Source organism: Mustela nivalis (assembly GCF_964662115.1).
Source record: "Mustela nivalis genome assembly, chromosome: 11".
NCBI classification, from domain to species: domain Eukaryota; kingdom Metazoa; phylum Chordata; class Mammalia; order Carnivora; family Mustelidae; genus Mustela; species Mustela nivalis.
The window spans coordinates 57948886-57968806 of record NC_139030.1 but is presented as its reverse complement, the minus strand read 5'-3'; the positions used below and the strand labels follow the sequence as shown (position 1 = coordinate 57968806).

At 36.6% G+C, this 19921-nt stretch overlaps 1 protein-coding gene across 1 annotated transcript in view; it reads right to left on the bottom strand.

Annotated features, from left to right (window-relative positions):
• The window catches only part of PLA2R1 (phospholipase A2 receptor 1), a 107939-nt gene that overhangs the window by 53633 nt on the left and 34385 nt on the right, over nt 1–19921 (bottom strand). The window contains 6 exon segments of the mRNA XM_082691353.1: nt 6659–6771; nt 11822–11920; nt 14942–15099; nt 16370–16564; nt 19085–19228; nt 19765–19878. Of these exon segments, the coding sequence (XP_082547479.1) occupies nt 6659–6771; nt 11822–11920; nt 14942–15099; nt 16370–16564; nt 19085–19228; nt 19765–19878 (823 nt within the window).

Genomic DNA, 19921 nt, shown 5'->3' with positions numbered 1-19921 from the left:
TAAAGTAAACATTTTTATTTTTTAGAAAAACAAATGTTAAAATACTTTCCATATGTGTAACTACTTATAACATCAAATTTTTAGGGAAATAATTCTTTTTTTTAAGATTTTATCTATTTATTTGACAGAGATCACAAGTAGGCAGAAAGGCAGGCAGAGAGAGAGGAGGAAACAGGCTCCCCACCGAGCAGAGAGCCCTTGCGGGGCTCGATCCTAGGACCCTGGGAGCATGACCCGAGTCGAAGGCAGAGGCTTTAACCCACTGAGCCACCCAGGAGCCCCTAAGGAAATAATTCTTAAGCTTAGAAAAAATTTTTTTCCAGTGAACTCCTCAAAGAAGTTAAGAAATCAAATGTGCATTTTCAATGTAAATAACAAAAATATATCTTGAATTTCCATCAGTTTGATGAGAAATTGTTACTCATGGTGCTAAACATTACATTTTAATTTTAAAAGTGCAATTTGAAGGCAGCAGTACTTATTTTTTGGATACACTGAAATTTTTTTCATTTCAAAATAAAATTTACATTTCAAAATGCACACCTCAAAAGGAGATATTGTATATTTGAATCTCTAACTAAACATATTTCTTCATCCATTTAGCCAGTGACCAATGTAGCTGAAAAAAAAAAATGTTTCTTGTCTGTGACTAACACAACACTTAGCAGACAACAGTACTTGATGATTATGTTTGTATTACCTAAAATAAGAGATTGAAAAAATAATGAATGGATATAGCTTCACTAGAGAGCTTATTTCAATTAAAAATAATAGTGGTAGTTTTACACTATAGTGATCCACTTAGGAAGTTTTCAACTTTGAGCTGAATAATTACAATAGGATTTCTTTTAATAACACAGGTGATAACATTTTTAATACCATATTCGAATAACTTACTCTATTGTGGAATAAATACAAAAATGAGAAATTTCTTTCTCTTTCTTTTAAATAAAGAATAGAAATAAAATACTAGTAGTTTCAAAATGGGAGACTTGCATCATGATTATTGCTACAAAAAGTTTTGGGTGGCGTTCCTCAAGAACTAGAAATATTCGGTTTTTGGCTGTTGTTTGTCACAAAAGACTAGAAGAGAAATATAGACTTAGAAAAGATACTTAACATACACACAAAAAATATACCTAGAATAAAAAATTCCAAACTGTTAATGACAGTTACTTTTGTTAACTGTGAATGGGAGAGAAGTGGGATTGTTTGGGAGGGAGGAGGAATGCAGGTGAGAGGGCCTGTTCACTTTTAGTTTATATTCTTCTGGCTTGCTTGAATTTATACCAATAAGAATGTTTTTATTGAATAATTTTAAAGAGGACAACTAAAAATACGTTTTTAAAAAGAAAGTTAGGGGTACTTAGGTGGCTCATTTGGTTGAGTGTCTGGCTCTTGGTTTCCACTCACGTCATGATCTCATGGGTTGTGAGATTGAACCTCAGGTCATCAGGCTCCACACTCACTGCGGAGTCTGCTGGAAGATGCTCTCCCTTTGCTCCTCCCCACATCCATGCATGCACACATGCGTGCGGGTGTGTGAGGGTGCTCTGTCTCCCGCAAATAAATAAATAAATCTTCAAAAATATATAAAATACATGAAAAAGAAAGGTAATTGGATTCTATTAAAAAAGTGTTAGAACTAATAAATTCAGTCAAGTTCGGGATGCAGTCAACACACAAAAATCAGTTGCATTTCTGTACACTAACAATTAAGAATCTGAATCAATTCAATATATAATAGCATCAAAAATAAAATAAATACTTGGGAATAAACTTAGCGGAGGAGGCAAAAACTTGTACACCAAAAACTACAACACACTGTTGAAATTAAAGATCCAAATAAATGGAAGTAGAAAAATCCACTTTAAAATTCATATGGAATTTCAAGGGATTTCAAGCCAAATATCAAAAACAAATATGAAAAAGAACAAAGTTGGTCTCACATTTCTTGATTTCAAAACTTACTGAAAGTACCACAATAAAAAACCGTGTGGTACAGCATAAAGACAGACACAGATTAACAGAATAGATAGAGAACCCAGAAATAAACACTTGTATATATGGTCAAATAGTTTTCCACAAGGGTGCCAAGACCGTTCAACGGGAAAAGCACAGTCTTTTCAACAATGATTTTGGGAAAACTGGATATTCACCTGCGGAAAAATACACTGGGTCTCTTCTTACATCATACGATTTATAAAAATTAACTGGAAGTTGATCAAAGGCCTAAACACAAGAGCTAAGCTTATAATTCTCTTAGAAAAAAATAGGGAAAACTTTTCATGACATTGAATGTGGCAATTATTTCTTAGATATGACACCAAAAGCACAGACAACAAAATAAGAATGGATAAGGTGGACTTAATCAAAATTTAAAACTTTGTGCATTGAAGGGCATCAACAGAGTGAAAAAGCAACCCACAGAACAAGAGACTGTATTTGCAAATTATGTATCTGATATGGGATTAAAACCTAGTCTATATAAAGAACTACTACAACTCAACAACAAAGAATGAATTGCCCAATTAAAAAATAGGTAAAGGACTTGGAAAAAAAAATTTCTCCAAAGAAGATATATAGATGCCAAAAAGCACATGAAAAGACATTCAGTATCACTAATACTTAGGGAAGTGTGGGTTGAAACCACAATCAGATACCATTTCATACCCATTAGAATGGCTATTATATAAAAACAACATAACAAGTGTTGGCTAGCTTGTGGAGGAATTGGAACTCCTGAGCACTGCTGGTGGGATTGTAAAATGATGCTGCCAATAAGGAAAACAGTATAGTTGTTCCTCAAAAAATTAAAAGTGGAATTATATCAGAAAGTTCACTTCTGGATATACTACCCAAAATAACTGAAACCAGGGACTTGAAAGATATTTGTACATTCATGTTCATAGCGGCATGTTTCACAATTTCCACCAAAAGGTAGAAGCATCTCATATCTATTGTATGAATAGATAAACAAAATGTGGTATATACATATTATGGAATATCATTCAGCCTTAAAAAGGAAGGAAATTCTGACACATGTTACAACATACATTAACCTGGAGGACATTAGACTAAGTGAAATAAGCCAAATAGAATAGCACAACTACTTCATGATGCCACTGACGTGTTAACTTAGAGCAGCCAACCACATAGAGACAAAAAGTAGAATGACTGTTGCCCAAAAGTGGGGGCAGAAGGAAATGGGGAGTTATTATTTGTGAGACTGATGCGCTACCTACTGCGCTAACGAGGCACGTAAGAGAGTTATTATTTAAAGGGTACAGAATTTTAGTTTGGGAAGATGAAAAGTTACAGAAATGGATGGTGGTGATGATTGTCCAATGATACAACTGTACTTAGTGCCACTGAACTGTATACTTAAAAATTGTTATAATGATCAGTTTTATGTTCAACATATTTTATCATAATAAATAATTAATAGCAAAAGTGTTTAGGGAATATGGTGGTTGCAGAAAAATAGCACAGCTGTAAAAATGCTTGGAGATAATGCATATTTAAACCTAGAAGAAAATGAGATACTGCAGGATTTCTTACTTTTGGGAAAATGCAAAAAATTACATGTTATTTGGATTATTTTATGCCAAATATTCCATGGCTGATTGATTCAAGATTTAGATACATATGCATTTACACGATTATCCATCATACTGATAACTCTGGAACTCAAGTTTTGCAGTTATGCACTATCTGAAAGTAGTTTCCAGGCCTGAAAAAATTTTGTAACCATTATCAAGAAAATAACATTCTGCTATTCCCCAATAAGGGTCTGTTTTTCTTCCTCTCTCTATTCCACAAAGTGTTAAATGTCCTAGACCAGGAGCAGTTGACTGATAACAAAAGAAATAAGTAATCTGTAGCAGGTGGTTCTAATTGTGCCCATCAAATCTGTTCTCAATTGTGCAGAAGAGTGGAAAATCAATTAGCAACTATAAGCTTGAGCACTGGTGAGTGACAGAAGTGTCTTAACTCAAACAGGAAATCAGTAATGGAAAAAAATGATTACCAAGGCTGCGAGTGGACACTCCTGAATCTGAGGAAACTTTCCGTTTATTGCCCAACCTTCTCTGACAAGAGATGGTGTTGAAAAATTTTGTTGTGCTTTGTCAGTCAAAGAGTGGAGTGGAGTGTGGGTCATTGTTTCTTACCTGATGGAGTCTGAGTGAATAAAAATGGAAAGCACGGGGCCCTTCCTTTCCTCAACCTGCATGTCTTGTGTTGGAGTCACTGCTCTGGGTATAGACGTGTTTGCAGGGCAGTGTACACGCGTGGCAACTGTCTGGGAGAGATGCCTCACTGGGGCTAGTGGAGAGCACTGCGGGAGCTTGACTGTTCACTGAGTAGCATACTAGCACAAGATCATCTGGGTGGGCCTACAAGGTTGTTGACAGAATGAAAAAAAACTTACCAATGCTATAGGTTTGCTTTAGAGTTAGGTCGTACATTAGTATTGGCTACTAAATACACTTTATCAAAGAAACAAATGTTTTATAACATACTTTTGTATCCAGTTTTGGAGGAAATGAAACCAAGGAGATTTTTTTTTCCAGACACTTTCTGTTATTTGTGGGAGGTCTCCATTCTTAGAAAATGAACCCTTTGAATGCTAACAGATTCCTGCCCTACTGGGTCACTATGGCATTATACGTTATCTGTAATGTCACTTTGTTGGTTTTTTTTTTTTTAAGGGTTCATTTATTTATTTGTCAGAAAGAGAGAGAAAGAGAGCAGAAGCAGGGGGAGTGGCAGGCAGAAGGAGAAGTACACTCCCTGCTAAGCAAGGAGCTGGATGTAAGACTCAATCTCAGGACCCTGGGATCATGACCTGAGGTGAAGGCAAATACATTACTGACTGAGCCTCCCAGGTGTCCCTGTAATGTAACTTTGAATTTATCCATTTATTGTGTTCTTCTACTTTCTTCACTTGTTTTATATTTCTATGTTCTATCTCTAGCTCCTGGCCTGCAAGTGGCACCTGGACAATTACACCATGACTTTAATTTCTCTTGTACAACATGCCAGTATTTAATATGGTACCTCTTGCAATATAGATGTTTAACAAATAATTTTCTAATAAATGCCTGACTATTTTTTTTTTGCATTGTCAGATAGCTTATGAAAAATAATTTACACACTGCCAGGTATGTGACAGGTATTCAATGAATATTACATACAAAAAAGAAAAGATTAAGAAACAGGTGAACCAATTAGACTTATTTTCTTCACTGAAAAATGTAATTAAGTTATAATTAACAAAAGAGCATAGCTTCATTGATCAGGCTCCTGAATAAAGCCCAATATTGGCTCACTTACTGGAGGACTTCTAACCCAAGGTCTTCTTGAAACGTTTTGGGTGGGTGATCAAGTTGAAGATAAAGACTTCCTTCTGCCTGGCAGCTGGGAAGAAGGAAGGTAGAACCAGAACAACACTGAGATACATCAAGGGTGGTCCTATTCCTGAAGGAAGCGTCTCCTGAGCACAAAATGTCTCACTAGGCAATTTATTATGACAACTGCTGTCAACCAGTGGTGTAAGTGCTTGTGTGTGTGTGTGTGCGCGCATTCTCTGCAGGTTGGAAGGAAAGACTGGGAAAGGGAGAGGTAAGAGGAGGAAGGAAATACTAGTGGCTTTGAATGTTGACTTCCTCTGCAAGGAGAGGAGAGAAAGCAATAATTCCTCCTACAGGTTTGACCTATGTCCGAAATGTTTCTGGATAAAGCCCTAGTGTCAATTGTCTTGTTTCCGTGGCTTCAGTGGATATTTCTAAAGGCAGTGGCCTCAGTAAAAAAGCAAGTGGCTAGCTTTGCAGGTATAAGTTCCCATGCAATTACTCAAGGGTTCTACCTTGTTTCTGTCTTCAGCTTGGAGGAGTCGATTTCCCTTATTGTTCTCCTGGCATTGTTAGTGACACTCGGGTCACTGCAGGGGTTGGTATTTTATTCCCTATTACAAATCTATACTATGTTGCAAATTCTGTGGAGTGTCAAAAGGACACAGTCTCTCTCTTAGTATGGAGAAGACACCTGTGCACAGAGAAGTCTACATCTAAGCAAATATAGAGCTAAGAAGCAATGGGGAAGCATTTGAAAATATTCCACATTTTAGCTATACTTTTTTTTTTCAGTTAGAGTTCACATTTATTGAGTCCATAGCCAAAGCCACATACTATGCCTTTGACATGCATTATCACGTTGTATTTTTAATTTATTTTTTTAAATTTTTAAATTTTTATTAACATATAATGTATTATAGCTATACTTTTAAAAAACTCCACATTACTTACCCATACTACATTAAAAACATAATTTTTAAATAACATACTTTGTTTTCAATATAAGCCTTTGGATAAAATCTAAATACAATTGAATACATTAGCAAAGCTAAATAATTAATAAAGCTTTATGGAAAGTAAAAGTCATCTTAAATTTGCTCTTTATTACTCAAAAATTGATTTAAGAATAATGTTATATGATTTAAATTCATCTCAATCAATAATTTAAATAATTTAATACTCTAATGTACAGTACACTTTAGATTTTGACAAGTTACTGATTATGGCTAGGTTTTATCATCCCAGGAGCACTGCTGTCAAAAAAGTACAGTCGTCTTTCTGATAGAAAATTTCTATCTTACCTGTTCGTAATGGTTACAAGGGCAGGAGGACAGTAATAACCATTGGAGGCATGGTCAAAACTTCGAAGGACAGTGTCAATTTTGTAACAGAATCCACCATGTCTCTCCCATCCCTTAAAAAATGAAATAAGAAAATTAAGGACATAATCTGATTTAAAGAGCAAAATCAGTTTTTGTGTATTCTCACTCAAAAGTCAAAACTTGAATTTTTCTCTTGAAATCTTTGTATGTATCCTATCTGATAATGCCATTAGCTACAGACACTTCTATATTTAAGTAATGATTAAAACCTAAAAGTTTTAATTAACCTGTAATCTTAAAAAACCTAAAACAGATGAAAATAAAGGGGACACTCACTCAAGATTCTCTCTTTTTTTCTCTCTGTTCAGACTTACAGAATTTCATGGTTCCTACAGGATGGTAACAATTAAGAGTGTTGGCTTTGAAGGCAGAATGCAGGGGTTTGAATATTGACTCTACTACCGTGAAGCTTTATTTAGTCTCTAAATGTCTAAATTTTCCCCTGTGTGAAATGAAGATAATAATAGTGTTCTATGGAGTTGTTCTGAGAATCAAAGGAACCCAGTACAGGCAGAGATCTTAAATAGAGCCAGGAACTCAATATGAGCAATGAAGACATATGTATCTAGATAATAGTGTATATTTTTTCAACTTTCTTTCCTATTGCTTATTTCATGATATCCCACTAAGATTCATCGAGGTTAGAGAACTGGATAAAGTCACAAGCCAGTGGACAAGCTGGTCTGGAACACAATTCTAATGTAATTCAGGATGGTCTTAGCTGCATCATAATATTTCTGAATAGAAACTGGCTAAAGTGTGTGTGTGTGTGTGTGTGTGTGTGTGTGTATAAAATTCTAAAATCAACTGGCTATCCTTTGAGAGAGAAAGAAAGCAAGCTTTGGCACTTGAACAAAAATGATAAATGTGTAGCTCCATGGCTCCGCCCCGAGAGTAATGAAGGGTGGCTCTGTTCTTTAAAATCATATACTACAGGAGACATGCATTCATTAGTCTTCTGTACTTCAGCTGAGTTATTTTAGTCCGTTTTCTTTCAATATTATAAAATCACATCTCTTGCATCTATCTATTTTTATGTGTTCACCAGGTTTTTTTTTTTTTTTTTTGCATTCATGAGTTTTAAAATACACTTTATTCTGTGTCATGCCAATACTTGCCGGATTTTGATCAGATATAAAATGATTTCTGCTATATTTCTTATAAAAGGTCTCAGTCTTGTAGTAAATTAAAGTAAACCTTATTTTAGAACTCAGCTATTTTAGTTCAAAACATATTAAATGAGGGGTGGACCACAGGAGTTCCACATCCAGCCAGCCAGGATGGGCTCTGAACTCACTCTTCTAACCTCTCCCCATAACCTTATCTGTGTGAGTAGTTGACAGTTCCAGCCAGAACCCCCTGGATCACTCCAGATGGGGTTGGAGGTTAGACTGCTTTTGTATTTGGAAGGACAGGCAGAGGAAGGCTGGCAATTTGACCTTTCTAACAAAGTATTCCTTCTTCATTAGTAGTTTTTAGATCACAGGCTTCTTAGTAAAGTAAAAAATCTGAGTACTGAACAGGCTCAAGAAAATTGGCGGGGGGGCGGGGGGGGATGTGGCATAGTAATAACCAGAAAAACAAAGCCTCTTTACTACAAGCCTTTGTCCACACAATGAAATTGGGAAGAATAATTGACTGTATCTGTGAGTATCTTTTGTCTATGAGGCACCATTTCATTTTACATGATGGTGATGACAGCCAGTACTGAAACAATTGCTCATATTATACAACCCCAAAAAACTAAGAGGGAAAAAATTCTTTTTTTTTTTTTTTGCTTTGAAATTACCAAAAAAATTTCCCCCTTTATGTAGTGCCTTTCATTCCTGTGACTTATCTGTTCCACAACTGGAATGCTTTATTTCCCACTACCCTTCACTCATTTTGCCCAAAACTGTCTGCCACCTCCATAGGCAACCATCCAGTTTGTTCTATGTATTCATAGGTCTGATTCTGCTTTTTTTGTTTATTGATTTTTTTTAGGTTCCAGATGTAAGTAAAATCGTATGGTATTTATCTTTCTCAGATTTATATTTCACTTAGCATTATACTCTGTAGGTCCACTCATGTTAGTGTAAATTGCATGATCTCATCCTTTTTTATGGTTGTGTAATATTCCTCTGTGTGTTGGGTGTGTGTGTGTGTGTACACCACATCTTCCTTATCCATTCCTCTACTGATAGTCATTTAGGTTGCTTCCATATCTTGGCTATTGTAAATAGTGCTGCAATAAACAGAGAGGTGCATGTATCTTTTCAAGTTGGTATTTTTGCTTTCTTTTTTTTTTTTAAGGTTTTATTTATTTATTTGACACAGAGAGAGAGAGAGAGATCACAAGTAGGCAGAGAGGCAGGCAGTTGGGGGACGGGGAGCAGGGTCCCTGCTGAGCAGAGAGCCCAACACAGGGCTCGATCCCAGAACCTTGAGATCATGACCCAAGCCAAAGGCAGAGGCTTAACCCACTGAGCCACCCAGGTGCCCCATATTTTTGTTTTCTTTGGGTAAATACCCAGCAGAGGAATTATTGATCATATGGTATTTCTATTTTTAATTTTTGAGGAACCTCCTTACTATCTTGCGCAGTGGCTGTACCAGTTTACATTCCGATCAACAGTGCATGAGTGCATGAGGGTTCCTTTTCCCCCACATATTCACTTGTTATTTCTTGTGTTTTTGATTTTAGAGATTTTGACAGGTGTGAGGTGATATCTCATTGGGGTCTTGATTTGCATTTCCCTGATGAGAGCTACGTTGAGGATCTTTTCATGTGTTTTTTGGCCATCTGCATGTCCTCTTTGGAAAAATATCTACTGAGGTCCCCTGCCCCATTTTAGATTGGATTATTTGGGGATTTTTTTTTTTTTTTTTTAGGTGTTGACTTGTAGAAGTTCTTTATGTATCTTGCATATTAACTTCTCATTGGATATACCATTTGCAAATATCTTCTCCCATTCAGTAGGTTGCCTTTTTGTTTTATTGATGATGTCTTTCATTGGAAAAAGGTTTTTATTTTGATGTAGTCCTAATAGTTTACTTCCAATTTTGTTTCCCTTGCTTTAGGAGACATATCTAGAAAAATGTTTCTACTATCAGTGTGAGGGAAATCACTGCCTTTGTTCTTTTCTAGGGTTTTTATGGATTGGGAGTCTCACATTTAGGTCTTTAATCCATTTTGAGTTTATTTTTATGTGTGGTGTAAGAAATATTTTATTACTATTATTATTTTTTAAAGGATATATATGTTTTTAATTTTTATTTATTTATTTGACAGAGAGAGATAACAAGTAGGCAGAGAGGCAGGCAGAGAGAGAGAGAGAGGAGGAAGCAGGCTCTCTGCTCAGCAGGGAGCCCGATGCGGGGCTTGATCCCATGACCCTGAGATCATGACCTGAGCCGAAGGCAGCGGCTTAACCCACTGAGCCACCCAGGCGCCCAGAAATATTTTATTATTTTTTAAAAATATTTTATTCCATTTATTTGACATGGAGAGAGAGCGCGCGCACAAGAAGGGAGAGTGGCAGGCAGAGGGAGAGGGAGAAGCAGGCTCCTCGCTGAGCAGAAAGCCCAGTGTGGGGCTCAATCCCAGGACTCTGGGATTATGACCTGAGCTGAAGGCAGATGCTCAACTAACTGAGCCACCCAGGTGCCCCTGTGAGAAATATTTTTTAAGTTGATGTTGCATGTACAGACTATTTAGAAAAGTGCCATGAAGCAGTTGGCTAAAGGAAAGGAAACTTTTGAAACCATATTCACAGATTGATACATAAAGAAATTAACAGGACTTTCATCATAAAGTTAGAGAGCTGGCTCTGAACTTCAAATTTATTCTGAACTTTACATACTGGTAATGCTAGCCAGAAAAGGAAAGCAGTGTACAAATGTTTGAATAAAATGTCAGTTCTGTTTCTGCTGTTTAAGAAATTAATTTCCTTTTCAACAAATGCAACATTTTGAGTTGCCTTGAAAAACCATAGTAAGGCATATTTTTTTTTCAATATTTCTGATCAGATAGAAATTAGATCAGCAATCAGCTCTAAGTAATTCAGGAATTATAATGATTAGATATGATGTTTGGTAGTATGTCAGTTATGGCATAGGTATTATTGACCTAGAGGATGAAGAGTAATTCATTATGTTTACACACTGACTAATGAATAAAATGCAGTTTCTTGGAAAGATGGGTTATCACTTCACTGAAACATAAATAATTGGATTAGAAGAGTAAAAATATAAATAACTGAATTAGAAGAGAAAATAATTAAAAATTGCATAAAAATCCAGGTTTGGGAAGTTTTTGAGATGCATACAAATCTCCAATATTTAAACCCAAATTCCTTGGTTTTGTGTATGTGTGTGTGAAAGAGAGAGGGCATGTGTTGAGAACTTTAATGCAGGATATTGAATGTATTTTAAGAAATTTAAAACAGAAGTCTACCTTTTAAATGAATCTAAAGTACTATGTATTCTTTTACTTTAAGTACTGAAAATAAGTATGTTAAGTACCAAGAATCATTTATTACTGAAAATATGAAAGTATTTTTCTTATCTCTTTCCCAAATAATAAATATATTGCAAACACCCACTTCTTGCCATTACTCTACTCAAATATTTAAGTTTAAGAAGAGAGAAATGGAAGGCAGCACTCTTAGTGCAAAAGTGCACTCTCCATCGAAGGAATGTTTTTCTTTTCACTCTGAAGAGTAGGAAAACCACCTGTGAGATGCATCAGATGGCAGGCACTGTTTGTACAGATGGTATAACAGAATCATTTAGGTTTATAATTTCAAAAGAAAAGTAGTTTAGACTGAAGGAGCAACAATCCTTTGCAGCTGTAAATCCTTCATATGGCCCTAGCTGATAATCGCTTGGTTTGCTAAAAAAAAAAAAAAAAAAAAAAAAAGCCGTGCAAGATCAGAAAAAAGGTGGGGAAGGAAAGAAAGAACAGAGATAGAGAGGGGGAAAGAGAGGGAGGAGGAAGCAAAGGCAGGCATGAGAGGGAGAGGGATTCACTTTAAGTTGCTGTTCAAGAAATTATTCCAGTTATGAACTCACTACACTGAACAAAACGTCAACATCACTTACCTCTCGACAGCCTGATTCGGTGTCAGAAGGGGCATGGCCTGCTTTCTTACAAATGTAAAAAAGTGTTTCGTCACAATTTTTAACTTTCCAGTGTCCCTCCTAAGTGGAAAAATGTTACAACATGAATGAATACACGTCATGATTGATGCTGGTAGACAACATCAGTTATTTTGAATAAAAATATGATTAATGGGAAGTGTTTCAGGATGGGGTAATGAGTCAGGACTTTGTGTGGTCCTTAGAAGGGCCTCTCTCCCTCTCTCCATGGGAGTGGGAGGCCCTGACTATGAACAATTCTAAGACACGCAATCCCAGATTGACAGGCAGGAGAAGAGGGGCCATTAATGTTTCTTGATAGTGTGCTAGGCTCAATATTGGGTGATTGTCATATATAATCTCAATGTTACTATGAAATAGGCATTATTATTCCCATTTTAAAGGTTGGATTTAATATGTGCATAAGGTTCTACAGTCAGTAAAATTTGGAACTGGGATTTAATACCAGGCTCAGCCTGGATTTACATTAAGCTGCTCTCAATTTTTCTTTGAAAAGGATGGGTTAGAGCTGCGATTCTCAATCTTTGCTGTGCACCAGGATTATTTGGAAGGGTTACGAAAACACCAATGACTAGGCCTCATATTAGTGTGTCTCAATTAATAGATCAGGTAGGACCTAAGAATTTGCATTTCTAACAAGGTTTCAGTTGATGTCGATGCTGCTGACCTGGGGACCGCGCTTTGAGAATAACTTGGATGTGACCAAGTCAGAATTCTGCTTCTTCTCTTTAATCACTTCTAAGTGTAAAACCGAATACTTTGCTATTTAATGGATAAACCTGATGCTGGGGGAATGCCTGGAAACTACGATGAATCACCCTAGATAACATTATAATAGCTGAACTTTGTGTTCAAGCCATAATGTCCTTCTTTATTACTAATTTTCCAAAGCCCTGCTCCATTTCTTCTTTATATGACAGGCAGATACTTTCATGTCTTCTAGTTCTGCAGACGGCTGCTCTAACATCCTACATTAATAATGAAATACAATAACTGCTAACAGATTAAAATTTTATCCTCCCAAAGGATTTGTTATTTTAACACAAATCAGACCTTTAGGCTAAAAGCATACAATTCAAATTTTAAGTGGTATCTCAGGCAAGCAGGGTTTCAGGGGAATATGAATACTGTATAGGGGGTTGACTCCTTCATCTGTAAGAACAGCTCTGGAGCGCCCCCCTGCCCAGGCTTCCAGCAAACCACCCAAAGGATAGTGTCAGGCATACTGCAGTTGCTTAATAACAATTGGAGGGATGGATGAATGAATAAACAGGTTCGTAGTCTCTCACATTCAAATTAGGCATCAACCACGCTTAGGTAACTTGTTAATTATAGTAATTATACTCATATTGAGCTCTACGTCAAGGTAATAAATGTTACTTTTTATGCATCTACTATTTAAGGAGCTACTGAGCAACCCAAAAGGGGGACACAAATATCACACGTATAGCAGCATTGTTCTGACACATTCTGTAATATTAATACCTGTCCTTACTCTCTAAAATACAATTTTTCTGTCCAAATGTTGGCTCCTGTTCTGTGAACATGCTAAGTGAAATACCAGTGTCTATCAAATGAAAAAGGAGACCATTGGTAGGAAATGAAGGTCATCTTAATTATCTCAAAACCAATGAACCAATAAAGCATCAAATATTGTAGAATAAACAGTGATGGCTTTTAGCAGTTAGACCCTAGACAAACATTTAGAGAGCTCATTGTCCCTCTTCAAATGTGACTTGAGAACAACCTTAGCATTTAAATTGTTACTGAGCATATCTGAGACAGCCTAAAAGATAATACAATGAAATGGGCCATAAGAGTAAGTGCTTAGAACTTTTCTGAGTTTGGTTGGCAGTTACTTTGTCAAGCTACTTAAGTAACATTTAATAAGCTGCATTTGGTATAATATCCTGATGGTAGGAAAGAGTAAGAATGCCTACCAAATCCTATTGACTTAAAACTCAAATGGTGAGGTTAGTAGCTATCTGATCAAAGAGATTAAGTCTATTCTAAATATAATAAATGCTTCACATGGCTTGCGATTAAACTAATTTTGTATAATCTAATCCGATGCTTTAGATAAATGAAAGACTACAGCATAGAGATAAATGTGATGTTAAGCCCACTGGGACCGCTATATACACGTGAGGAAAAGAACAAGATTTTCCACTGAGTCAGTTTTCAATGGGGTTACACACACTGTAGAAATCCTTTAATGTTAATCGGATAATGGAGCTTAAAAGCCATCAGTCCCTAGAGTAATTTCCTGACACCTCAGATTGTCTCCTCACACCTTCACCATAGAGGTCAATGGCACCATCATCCACAAACATGGCGGTCCCTCAAGCCAAACACCTACCCCACATCTAAGCTAGCAGCAATTCCTATCCTTCAAAGGATGTTTGAATTTCTCTGCTTGTCTCTAAATTCACTACCCCAGTTCAACACTGGAGTAGCCTCCAAACTGGTTTCTCTGCTCCCATTATTCCTCTCTCTTATCTCTCTCTATGTATCAGCCACAGTTACTTTTTAAAATGTAAATCAAACCACGCCCTTCATCTCCTTGAAGCCCTTTGTCATTCTATAGCAGGCCTATAAGCCTCACATTTTTGGATTCCTCCTCCCCCCTCTTCTATGATCCTCTCATCAGTTCTACCTTCAAGCCACTCTGGTCTTTTTTATTATTAAACGTGGAAAGCCCTTATCCTGCCTTTGGGTGTTTATACCATCTGCCATCTGCTGTCTAGAATGTTCTTCCCCTGCTCCTCAAGAGGGATCCCCCCGCCCAAGTCCCAGCTTAAACATCACCTCCTAGAGAGCCTTTCCTGACTATCCTGTCTGAAGTAGCAGCCCCAACCCAAGTTTTTCACCATTATGTCATGTATTTCCTCAAAGCTCTCATCACAAATATAATTACCATGTTTTTCCTGTGTGCACATGTTTATTGCCTAGTATATAAGCCCCAGGAAGAGCAGGGACTGTGTCTGTCTTCATCTCTGCCACAGCCCAAACCCCTGATGAACATGGTCCTCAAGTGAGCATTAAACAGACAAACCAACTTACAGATTGCTCTGCTGAGACACATTGCTGGCTTCTATTTGGAAAAATTTGGGGTTCAAGTATGTGCCAATTAGTAAAGGTGACTGAGATGCCATTAGACCATTCAAAGGAAACTGGAATTTTATTGCTGCTCAAACCAATCCATGTTTCTGATGCATTTTCTGTAAGAGATAAATGTAAATTACAGGAATCCTATTATATGCAAAGGAGATAACACACCGAGCCTGTTACAAATGATTTCTTCTTTATTCATTCATGCAATAAAACCTGTTTAAGTCTTGGTATACAATACCTACTTAGATCTTTTCCCCCTATACTACCCCATCTGCTTGACACAGACGTTGGAAGTGGGACAGAGTGTGATCTAAAGCCAATGCAAGGACAAAGCTTAAAAGCAAGTCAGATTGCTGGGACTCTAATTAGTTTCTGCTACTATATGAAAAGTAGATTTGAACAGTATGGTTTTGCCTCTGCCTAGAGAAAGGAAAAATAGCAAGGTCAACTGCATTAGGAAAAGGGCACTTAAAGAAAAAAACAGCCCTTTACAATATATTTTTTCTTGCCTTTTTTTTTTTTTTTTGCCATGAGAAAAAAGGAGCAGGAACTCTTAGAAGCATTAAAATGGGAGCAATGGGGTTGCTAGAAAAGTAAATAAAGTTTGACAGCCCAGGTAAGGTGAAAAGACCCTAGGAGGCTGAGAGAAATGTTCAAGTGCCCCTATTGAGACAGAGGCAGCCACAGGATTCTTTTAATCTCAAATGCAGGAGGTGAGAAAAAGTGACAAGAGAAGGATTTTTGTTTTCACTCTAAACTAAAACCTAACTTTCAAAAGGTCACCAGAGTAGACTCTGGAGATTTTTTTTCATTAAAAAAAAAATACTCTAGCTCCAGTGATTTCAATGTTTTTTTAGCAGAATCCTATGGCATATAAATGACATAGGTGGGGGGAATGGTTCTGATGGGCAAAAGGCGGGTGGAGGCCTAGGAGCTCAGAATTCCTGAATGTGGCACAGAGCTTGAAAACCACCATACCGAATAAATTTTCACTGGTAAAGTTATTAAAATTCAATTATTTATCTCAGAAATTCCATTATTGCTGAGATCACAGGACCACAGCACACTACTGCTATGTGGTGACCATAAGGCTAAATTACAGGTTTAAGTTCTTTTATTAAAAGTTTCTGGAAATGATCTTTGCCCCTTAAAAAAAAATTTTAATATATCTGGCATATGTGAGGTGTTACAAAAATTCTGAGTGTATATTTTGTAAAAATCTAATGAATTCACACTCCTGGATATTCATTAGAAATTTGAGATATATATGCCATAAGTAATCACTTTTAAATAGCTTGATTTCTTTTCAACTCCACTAATAAAGATAGTGACTACATTATATTCATACCTCTTAAATCAGAGACATTTGGCACTTACCATCTCCAAGGAGGGTTACAAAAAACTCCACATCTGCTAATGAAGCCATGTTTATCAATGTGCTGTTATCAGACTGGCAAGAATGCAAAGCTTCCTTCCAGGTCTTTTTTTCTTTCTGAAGTTTATAGCAGTTATGACTGTGGGGATTCCAGCCAGGCTCACAGTGTGTTGCATAATATTTCCAGGCACTTTTCTCTTTTTACACCAACAAAACATAATGTCATTTTCCACAATTTTTAAAATGTTTACTTATTAGACTTAAGATAAATTGTCATCAACATATGATTACTTTAAAAATATGAAAAACAGAGACACATGAAACAATGACATATAAGCTATCTAGATCTTCAGAATTGAGAAGGATTCAATATATGATCTAGATCTAGATCTAGGATCTAATGGATCTCAGTGCTTCATTTTACAGATGAGCTAAGGCACAGAAGTAAAGAGATTTGGAAAAGGTTACACAAGCCAAGTGAAGAGTTAGAGGGCGGCTAGATGTAAAATTTAGCAGTTCTGCATTTATTTTTTATTTTTATTTTTTTTAAGGCACTTTTTTTTAAAAAAAAGATTTTATTTATTTATTTGACACAGAGAGAGAGAGAGATCACAAGTAGTCAGAGAGGCAGGCAGAGAAGAGAGGAGAAAGCAGGCTCCCTGCTGAGCAGAGAGCCTGATGCGGGGCTCAATCTCAGGACCGGGAGATCATGACCTAAGCCAAAGGCAGAGGCTTTAACCCACTGAGCCACCCAGGCGCCCCTAGAGTTCTGCATTAAAAAAAAATATTTTAACATTGGAAAAGGAGTATTATGAAAAACAGTTTAAATGGCATTCCCAAGATTTTATGTACAGTATGTGGGTGGGGGCAGATATTTATCCTCAACTGAGAAAAAGCTTGAAAATCTCTGGAGGTTACTTCCTCCAGAGCAGAGATGACAAATAGCTTTCACCTTTAGTTTAGTCTAAGTGTCTGTGTTTTCCCTCTGGGTTCATGTGGACACTGGGTTAGACTTACAGGAAAATAGTGCCATGATGCTTTGGCACGGGAAGGAGAGGTGATGGTGTACATGTCAAATTTTGGCTCTCCCTTTCCAGGATCTTGTCCTCAACCTGGTGATTAGCATTTTTACTTTATTTTATTAACCACAACTGAGTGCCTCCCTCAAGCACTAATTTAGTTAGACATAACTCCAGGGCTATTTGGGAAATGAGACATTGTTTTAAAATTGCTCTGCTGATAGCAATTAGAATCACAGTCCAAGAATGTTAGAACATTTTGGTGTCATCTACTCCAGTAGGTTTTAACCCTAAGTAATATAGTCATGGAGCCCCTTTTAAAAACGGAACTTTTAAACTTCACTCTATGGGTAAGATAAAAAGTGAAAGAGGAGCTTCTCTGATTAAAGCGGGGGTGGAGACCAGCAAAGAGCCTAGGGATCCTGAAAACGTAGTTCATCAAAAGAACCTGTTAAACCTGGCGGAACAGAAAATAATCCAAACTAACAGCTTCATTACCCTCCTTTGTGGTCTTTGGATCTCAATGAGTAGATCCAGAGTAAATAAAACAGAGAAAAAAAAGGATGGCAGGAAGGCATAAGAAAGAAACAGTGAAGAAGGAAGAAATGGACAGGAGAAGAAGGAAGGGATGGAAAAGGAAGAGCGATAGCAATTTCAGCATGTTTTTGACATAAATGAAAAAAACTCCACATAAAAAAATGGCACAACGCTTCTTCTTTCCCCTACACTCCCTTATTCCACCCTTGGGCTTAGCCACTTAAAGGAAAATGAAAGTTAAAGTCTGATTGTAGGGAATAATATTTAGAAAGAATAACTCAGCTCATTATTTGAAATCTGGAGCTGTTTCTAATTATTCTGGTAATGATTCTTTTAAATATGGTTATATTGTTATTTCTACATTCTGAGTGAAGACATTAATTCTCACAGAAACTAAAAAAGAGCCACTAGACCTTAAAAACCAATAATTGGGCTTCAGGTATTAGATTGTAATTAGGTGGTATTTAAGGCTTTGTTGCATATAAAAGTTTGTATGTCAGTTCAAGGAGGAGGGTAATAAGAGATTCAGAGTGTACTAAGGGATCAATGAAGTAAAAGAATTTTATAAAACCATGTCCTAATTTATATTTAATTCCAAGGTACCCATAAATAAAGCTCAAAGCTAGAATAGAAAAGAAAGCTTATCTTGTTTATCTCACGCAGAACAACTAAGAATGGGAAGTTTTTTGTTTTTTTTAAGATTTTATTTATTTATTTGACAGAGATCACAAGTGGGCAGAGAAGCAGGCAGAGAGAGAGGGGAGGAATCAGGCTCTCTGCTTAGCAGAGAGCCTGATGTGGGGCTCGATCCCAGGACCCTGGGATCATGACCTGAGCCAAAGGCAGAGGCTTTAACCCACTGAGCCACCCAGGAACCCCAGAATGGAAACTTTTTTAAAAAAAAGAAGCAGACAATGTTTTCAATGTCTAGGTCATTTTGTTCTGATTTTTAGTAAAAAATTTAGGAAAACTAAAAAATACATTTTTTAAATTCATGGTGCCTTTGGAATAATAGATATTATCTATTTGCCTATGTTTATTTATAAAAATATAAAAACTAGTCCTAAATTATGAATTATTAGCAAAAATGTAAAGGAATTTTAATAGATTCAGAGGACAGATAAGCAACTCATAAAAACAACTTAAAGTAAAAACACTTACCAATCCCTTCTTGATCAGTGTGGTTTAGATATTTTTTACATATATAAGGCAAGGTAGAGTCACAATCCCGACTCCTCCAGGCATTTGGCATAAATGAATTAAATGTTCCACATTGATGTTCAACAAATGGCTCAAAATTTATTTCTGAAAATACAGTGTATGTTTAATGTCAGAGGCAAAATCAGTTAGTTTCATATATATCAGTGTCATCTTATTTATTTAAATATGATATATTCAATATATATAAATGTAGTTTTTAACATCAAGGAGATAGACTTTCTCTTTGGCATGTATGGCAAATCCTGTAAGATGTTATATTATATTTATGATTTTGCAGTTGAAGTCCGTACATGACAATGAAATGATTTCCCAAAGGTAGCAATAGCTGATTTTATTGTTTTAGAGAAATATTTGGCAATTTGTTGCTATTTGTAAAACAGTGGACAGGAAGGGGTCTTGGCTCTAACCCAATCCTCCTGCAACTTTGGCTAAATAGCTTACCTTCTTGACCTCCATTTTCTTGTCTGGAAAATCTTGCCTTACCTGGAGTTCAGGCAAGCTTAAAAATGTTTATAAACCACTTTTGAAATAACATGACTCATAGATACGTGGGAAATAGCTGCTGTGTAAGGGGTTGGAATATTGCCACCTGTCGAAGGCACAAGAAACAAAGCAGGTACCTGGGTTCCAGTTCAGGTAGTTGAGCGGTGTTCTATCAGACCACTGCCAACCAGCATTTTCGTCCAGCTGATTCAGACCTATCCACATTTCCACAGCTTCACTGCCCAAGTGCTCTGAAATGAAGAGAAATACCAAGTTTCAACATACGCAAACAAC